Source organism: Micromys minutus (assembly GCF_963924665.1).
Source record: "Micromys minutus genome assembly, chromosome: 26".
In the NCBI taxonomy this organism is placed as follows: domain Eukaryota; kingdom Metazoa; phylum Chordata; class Mammalia; order Rodentia; family Muridae; genus Micromys; species Micromys minutus.
In genome coordinates this window covers 10,381,198-10,389,083 of record NC_137961.1, presented here as the reverse complement: position 1 = coordinate 10,389,083, position 7,886 = coordinate 10,381,198, and the positions used below count along the sequence as shown (strand labels likewise).

At 45.7% G+C, this 7,886-nt stretch overlaps 1 protein-coding gene across 1 annotated transcript; it reads right to left on the bottom strand.

The window, feature by feature from the left end:
* Positions 1-1,766: 1,766 nt before the first annotated feature.
* LOC308437426 (ubiquitin-ribosomal protein eL40 fusion protein-like) lies at positions 1,767-4,777 on the bottom strand (the record flags this gene model as incomplete). The annotated part of the gene is made up of 2 exons (XM_080938521.1): positions 1,767-2,169; positions 4,773-4,777. 2 exons carry the CDS (start codon positions 4,775-4,777, stop codon positions 1,767-1,769), a joined length of 408 nt encoding a protein of 135 aa, XP_080794647.1.
* Positions 4,778-7,886: the final 3,109 nt, after the last annotated feature.

Genomic DNA, 7,886 nt, shown 5'->3' with positions numbered 1-7,886 from the left:
GACAGAGAGACAGAGAAAGACAAAGAGACAGAGATGCACACACACACACACACACACACACACACACACACACACACACACAGAGAGAGAGAGAGAGAGAGAGAGAGAGAGAGAGAGAGGAGAGACAGAGAGAAAGAGCACACTCCTAGCCTAGGAATGTAGGAATGTCACTGAAGCCTCACCAGCAAGAAGCAGGGTTGACAGCTGCTCCAAGCCTTCCTCTCACTGCAGCTGTAAAGCTACAACTTCCCACAGGACGCTTCCGAAATCCCACTTACCAGGGAAAGAACACGCAGTAAACACATTGCAGTCATAATGGTCTCTGCTTTCGTTCTTTCAGATTTAAACTCTAATCTAGCCTGTCAAGGAAGTGGGGGGGGGGGATGGTCTCTTTGCAACCGGTTTAGCTGTAACTCAAGAACTACCTGAATGGTATTGATAGCTAGTTAATTGTCACTCTACCGAGTTAGCTCTTGGCACCTCTCACCCACCTCACCCTTGTGTTTAAGTCTGTATTAAATTAATAAAAGCTCCAACCCTGCTCTGTGAATGCCTGAAAGTCTTTTTTTGCTGCTGTTGTTTTGGGTTTTGTTTTTGTTTTTGTTTTTGTTTGGTTGGTTTTTGTTTTTGTTTTTTTTGTTTTTTTTTTTTTTTTGGAGTTAAAGCTGTGAATCTGAGTTTGGCCCTGAGTTGAGGTCCTGAGAGGTTAGGGGAGCTCCTCCCCGTGCTGTTGAGGGTGACAGCGTGGAGCTGTGTCTGTGTCTTCTCACCACTGATGCTAGCATGTAGCTCTTTGCAGAGAAAGATGATGACAATGTAAACGTCACTATAGGTCAAAGGGTGGGTTGAGTGGATGAGACTTATGCCCAATAACCTTCAAAGTTCAGCTATGCCAAGCACACACCTAACATGGTGCCTGCTATACGGCAGATGTTTGATAAATAAGAGAAAGAGTGAATGAGTCTAGTGTCTTATTTTATTCTCATAGTTGAGAGCAAATTCACTCCTATGTTTGGTGCCCAGAGTCTGGTTTCTTTAAGAGAAAGAAATAATTTTAAACAATGGCTTCAGCAACAGAACTAGATAATCTTGTGCTTCAGATATGGTTCATGGGCCAAGAACTGATACGGTACATAGAAAGCCTGGGTCCATCCTAACACAGCACAAACAGACAATAAAACTAGAGAAATCTTCAAGGATCGTGACAACGGACATCAGGGAGAGTTTGCCTCTAAGCAGCAGCAGCGGCAGCAGCAACAAAAAGAATTCTGTCTCCTAAAATTATTTTATGTTAAACAAAACTTGACCTCAGCATGCCTACATGTCGCTTAGGATAAAAACACAAACCATCTTTCCTGACGGGATTGTAGCCAGGCGTGTGTATGTGTGAACATAGTAGCTAAGAGGTTGATTGTGGAATATATTTTTACATCATGAGAATCGGGACAGGCTTGGTTGTTCTTGGCCAGGGAACAGTCCACCTGATGTGGACCCCTACTTAAGTAGCTGTGGGGTCCGCAGGGGCTGGCTCGGCCAGTCGTGTTTAGGGTACACAAGGAGTCTCTGAAGCTATGCTGTTACACTGCCCTGTTCACTTGTCTCTTTCTTTCTTCCTTCCTTCCTTCCTTCCTTTCTTTCTTTCTTTCTTTCTTTCTTTCTTTCTTTCTTTCTTTCTTTCTTTCTTTCTTTCTTTCTTTTTTCTGCTCCAGTCGATGAAAGGGGCCTTTATTTGGTCCCAGGGTCCCAGGCCAGGCATGGCCCCAGCTTTATTTGACCTTCTTCTTAGGGCGCAGGTTGTTGGTGTGGCCGCATTTTTTCTTGCGGCAGTTGACTGCACGGGGGTGCAGATGTGCATAGCACTTGCGGCAGATCATCTTGTCACAGTTGTACTTCTGGGCAAGCTGACAAAGGGACGGCTCGATGATGCCACCGCGCAGTCGCAGGACCAGGTGTAGGGTGGACTCTTTCTGGATGTTGTAGTCAGACAGGGTACGGCCATCCTCCAACTGTTTGCCAGCGAATATCAGCCTCTGCTGGTCAGGTGGGATACCTTCCTTGTCTTGGATCTTGGCCTTGACGTTCTCGATGGTGTCACTGGGCTCGACCTCAAGAGTGATGGTCTTGCCCGTCAGGGTCTTCACGAAGATCTGGGGTCTGCCGCTCGGCCGCCTCGTTGAAGAGAAAGAGCGTTTCTTTCTTTTTTAAAGTTCATTTATTTTATATGTGTGAGTGCTTTGCCTGTATACTTCATGCATCTCTGGTGCCCATGGAGGCCTGTAGAGGGCATTGGATCTCCTGGAACTAGGGTTATAGATCACGTGGGAACTGAACCAAAGTCCTCTGGAAGAGCACTTAGTGCTCTTAATTATTGTCTTAGGGATTTACTGCTGTGAACAGATACCATCACCATAAGGCAAGTCTTATAAAAGACAACATTTAATTGGAGCCGGCTTACAGGTTCAGAGATTCAGTCCTTTATCATCAAGGAGGAAACATGGCAGCATCCATGCAGGCATGGTGCAGGAGGAGCTGAGAGTTTTACATCTTCATCTGAAGGCTACTAGCAGAATTCTGACTTCCAACCAGCTAGGAGGAGGGTCTTAAAGCCACCCCCACAGTGACATACCTACCCCAACAGGGCCACACTTTCTAATGGTGCCACTCCTTGGGCCGAACCTATACAAACCATCACAGTTACTGAGCCATCCTTACCCCTCTTGTTGATGATGCTTTATACTATGCCTGTTGGTCCAATACTGTCTGCAGGCTCAGATGCAGCAGCCAGTGCAGCCCCTGCTTACTAAGGGGTTCCTTACTGTTTCCTGCTTACTAAGGCTTCCCGGCACACTTGGTCTGCGTGGGTTATATGTGTGTGTGCGGGGTCGGGGAGAGCATCCTTTTTACCTTCTTTTCTGGTACTTTACAGAAACAGCTGGGACTGAGGGGGCTCATCTAAGTGCTGTAGGTGGGGGGGCGTAGGGTACTAGGGACTAGTCTTAGGGTCTCATGCATGCTTGATGATTGAGTACTTAGCATTGCAAAGTGATTTGGATGGAAGCCTTTCCTACTTACTATGACCAGCACAGCCCCGTTGCAGACGGGGTTGTATTTTTAAACAGTTTTTCCTAGTTGGAAGACAATAGCTCCACAATTCAGTAGGGCAGTGCCTCAGCTAATGTTCTTTTGCTTCGAAGAGACAGCAACTCCTATAAAAGAGAGTAGTTAACTGGGGGCTTACTTACATTCAAAGGTTTAGTCCATTAACATCATGGGAGGAAGCATGCAGGCAGACATGTGCTGGAGAAGTAGTTCTGCATGTCGGCAGGAAGAGAGAGCGAGTCACTGGCCTTGTCTAGAGCTTCTGAAACCTCAAAGTCCTTCTCTGGTGACACACTTCCTCCAACAAAGCCTTATCCTAATCCTTTGAAATAATGCCGTTCCTTGTGAGCCTATGGGGGCCGTTTTCATTAAAACCACCACAGTTAGGCTGTGAATAATAAATTCAGGTTTAGAAAGGTTCAGAGGCCAAGGGAGGCCAATAAAGCTTTGCACAGACAACTTCATCAAGCCCAGTCTCTGTGCTGTGTGCGGACAGCGGCACAACCCAATTTTGGACTATGACCTGCTTTAGTAGGGCCGAGTACAGGAATTGAGACCGTTCCTCCCTGAGCTCCACGCTGTCAATGTAGTTTTTTTTTTTCTTTTAATAAGACCAGTGCTGGCTCGTGTTTCCCATTTCCCAAGAGTATTATGGGCTGAACTTCAGCTCCAAGCTTCTATAGTGACATCGTTACTCCCGATGCCTCGCAGTGTGACTGTATTTGGAGATAGGGCTTTTACAGAGACTGGATAAATGAGGTTATGGGGATGTAATGTATATCAGTCGGACTGATGTCCGGGTAAGGAGAGGGACTTTGGGCACAGGTATGGACAGAGAGAACAAGCAAAGACAGGGAAAAGACCTCAGGACGCAACAAAGGCTCTAAAGGAAGCCAGTGTCCACGACTTGATAATAGCTTCTAATAGCCTAGTGGTGAAAACTTTATTTCTTTTTACGTCACCCAGCTTTGGCATGGCAGCCTTGGCGGGAGGCTAATTCACATCCTTTACACCCGAAGCATTCAGAAAGCGGAGACAGGCTTCGATTCCGAGGCGACCAGAGCACACTCCCAAACACACTTTGGTGGCATATGGCACGTTTGATACTCTCTCAGAGCAACTATGAAGGAGGCCCAGAAAGGAGGTGCCTGCTAGAGCCCACGGCTGGCCTTCTGGTGAGCCAGTTGACAGACTCAGTGCGGGATTTCAGCTTGCTCGTCTCCTTCACCTTCACGTCCTCTGCTCCATGCCCTCTGCATTGTCTTTGGGTTTGAGTCCACAGCTTCTGTGATGCTGCAGCGCTAACTGCCTGCGGCACAAACAGAGCCGCCGCTGTCTCCCCTACAGTCTCTCACCAGGAGACACCCTCTTTCCCTTCCAAGTGCTTTTCTGGGTGCTGGGATTCGAACCAGGGCAGTATTTATTGGTCCTACCCTCCAGAAACTTTGGTTCTTCTCTGGAACGCGCAAACACCGTCTCACTCTGCCTGTTTGTACCGTAGCCCTTCCCTCAGCTTACATGTATTTTAACTCTGTTCCCAAAGCGTTGGCATGTGAGGCCTTTGTGACCTTAGAGGGAACATCCCTCCCAGGGCCAGTTCTTCAGAAGAACCCCATACCTCCCCTCAACTCCAGCTCGTCTTTAATATGCAGATAAACTATCCAGGAATTTACGCCATTTTCATTGTAATTCTTTTTTTTAAAGATTTATTTATTTATTATATATAAGTACACTGTAGCTGTCTTCAGACACACCAGAAGAGGACATCAGATCTCATTACAGATTGTTGTGAGCCACCATGTGGTTGCTGGGATTTGAACTCAGGACCCCTGGAAGAGCAGTCAGTGCTCTTAACCGCTGAGCCATCTCTTCAGCCCAGTGAGCTTAACTCTTACATGACATTTTATTAACTTTGAGGTCGTGTCTTGGTATGTACTGTGGTGGTTTGAATAAAATGATCCCCTAGGCTCATAGGGAATGGCACTATTGGGAAGTGAGGCCATGTTGGAGGAGATGTGACCTTGTTGGTTAGAAACTCAACCTAGGGCTAGTGGCTCACTCTTCCTTCCTGTGGCCTGAGATGTAGAATTCTCAGCACCATGTTTGCCATGTTTCCAGTGTGATAACAATGGACTAAACCTTTGAACTGTAAGCCAGTCACAATTAAATATTTTCCTCTATAAGAGTTGCCGTGGTTATACTGTCTCTTCACAGGAATAAAACTTTAAGTAAGACAGTAGCCAAGGCTAGCCTCAAAACATGGCTTGCATTACATCTTGTTTACACAAAATATTACTTAAGAAAAAGTCTCATCATATCTATGTGGACTTTAGTGAATCCTTTAAAAATGCGCATTCTTGGCAATCAGAACGTCCTACTGAATCAGGGCAAATTTGCAACCGAAGTTCTTCAGGGTTTTATTTTATAAGGTAGATGCTCTCAGTGGCCTTGAGGTTGGAATTAAGGGCTCTTGTTTTATCTCACAAGGAAAACAAACAAATAGGCAAACAAACAAGCCCCAGTTTAGTCCTTCAGTGATGAGTGCACCGGATCATTCAGTCCTGAAATTAGATCTTCAAGAATTCCAGGGCTCTTGTGTGAACTGGAGAACATTTGATAAAGTGCCAAAGTTAAAAAAAAAAAAAAAAAAAAAAAAAAAAAAAGCCTGAGTAAACTGCAGGGATGCTTAGAACCAACATTTCCTTTAGCAAAAACAGCAGGGCTTGCCGGCTCCTAAGTTTATTCAGGAAAATGTGGAGTTGCCCTCCCACTGGACAAAGGGGAAGAAGGAAGGGAGCCACCAGGAGGTGCTAAAGCAGTGTCCCCAAGGGAAAATGGGAGACTGTTCAGATGGTTGTGGGTGCTGGTGGTGAGAACCGGGAGAGCTGGAGCCAACGGTAGGATGAGCATTTCACTGAGTTCAGCTGAGCCGTGGAGCGTTTCCCATTGCAAACATCTCAGAGCTGTGGCTTAGATGTCGATTAGAAAGGGGTCGGGGGTGGAAATGTCTTCACTGTCTCTTTGCTATGGATGTAACCCCTGTGTGAACATTAGAAAGGTCTTCTTGTTTGTTTTTCAGTCGTGTGTGTGTGTGTGTGTGTGTGTGTGTATGATATGTAGGTGATATGTATGTGGTGTGTATGTGTGAGACGTGTGTGTATAATGTTTGTGATGTGTGTATGATGTGTATGAGATGTGTGTGATGTGTATATTGTTTATATGATATATAATGTATCATATATATGTGCATGTATACACATACACACATATAAAACCTATGGATGTGTGTGCACATTTGAGTGGTCAGAGGTCAAGCTTGGACACTGGTCATTTTGCTTTATTTTTTTGGGGGGTCTCTTGTTTGTTGCCGCATATGCCTGGCTAGCTGGACCCCAGGCTTCTGGGGATTCTCCTGTGTCTGACTGCCTCCTCCCAGCAGGAACACAGACACTGCAGCAAGTGCCTTCCTTGAACACAAGTTTTGGAGGCGTGAGTGAAGTTTGGCAAGTTTTACCCAATGAGCTGTCTCCCCTCCCTCCCCAGCACAGGATATCTCCTGATGAAGCAAGCACATGGAAGTAAGGACCAAACACTCGGGGAAATGCCGAGTGGAAAATGGAAGCAGGTATGAGAGAAGACAGACAAGATGAAAATGAATCCTTCTCACTGTTTTAGCGGTTTCTTTAACTTTAAGGGTTGTTCGTACTTCCTTTCCGGGAAGTGAAGTAGACACTGCAGTTGAGTGTGAAACGAGTGTGTGTGTGAGCACCGGAAGGGGAGGGCATTGGGAAACCCACTGTTGTAAATCAAGTGACCCGAACGTGCACATGCTGTGTGTGTAAATAAGGCGCTTGGAGATGAAGGGCTTCAGAATGCTTTGAAAAGACACCATTTTTTAAAAGATCAGGGAAAAGACAAATTAAAGTTTGAGAAGAACGAGATATTTAATCCCTTCCCCTAGGCCTCCAGAGCTTCAAATAAACATACAAATTACACTTTCAACGGTGCTTGCAAAGCCTGTTAGAAACAGACCCTTGTGCGTGCTGGCCATGAACTTGTCAGCCCTCCATCCTGAAGCGCTCCTGCCGTGGAGGGGCGACCTTCACGCGTTCATGCAATGTGACTGCACAGGTGGCCTGTCCTCTCCCCTCCAACAGGCTCTTATTCATACCCCGACGAGTTGAAAATCTGATACACAAGATGAAAAGCTCAAGATGTTACTGGGTGTATTAAAAATAAAATCAAAAATAGAAATACTAAGTTTGTACACAGCGTAAGTGAAAGAGGCAGACATAACAGTTTTCAATTGGAGTTTATAGCGGAAAACCCAGGTAACAAAACCGCTCTGGACACCATGGTTACCTGCTTCCTACCTGCAGGTGTAAGGAGCCTCTCACACGTCTTACACAAATTTAGAAAAGATTACCGAGTCACAAAAATAGCCGCAAATATAGCATTTTAACTTTTTAAGAGTACAACTAAAATATATGATTTATGAAATGTTCAAGTCGTTTGAGGCAACGAGAGAAATGCTTTGTATTTTTGGAAGGTCTCATAAAGTCCTGAAAGATTAGATAGACACATTTCTCCCAAAGGACACCACCAAGAAAGACTTTAGAGAATCCTGAAATTGAAACACCCGGACCATTATAAACATTCCCCTACAGGGCAGAACTTGAGGCTTCCCTGCCTCCGCTGGGAGATCTGTACAGTGATGTAGCTCAAAGGGCTCCAGTTTAGTCGTGGTCCTTCAGTGTGCCCAAGCATAGCGCTCTGTCCAGCGATCT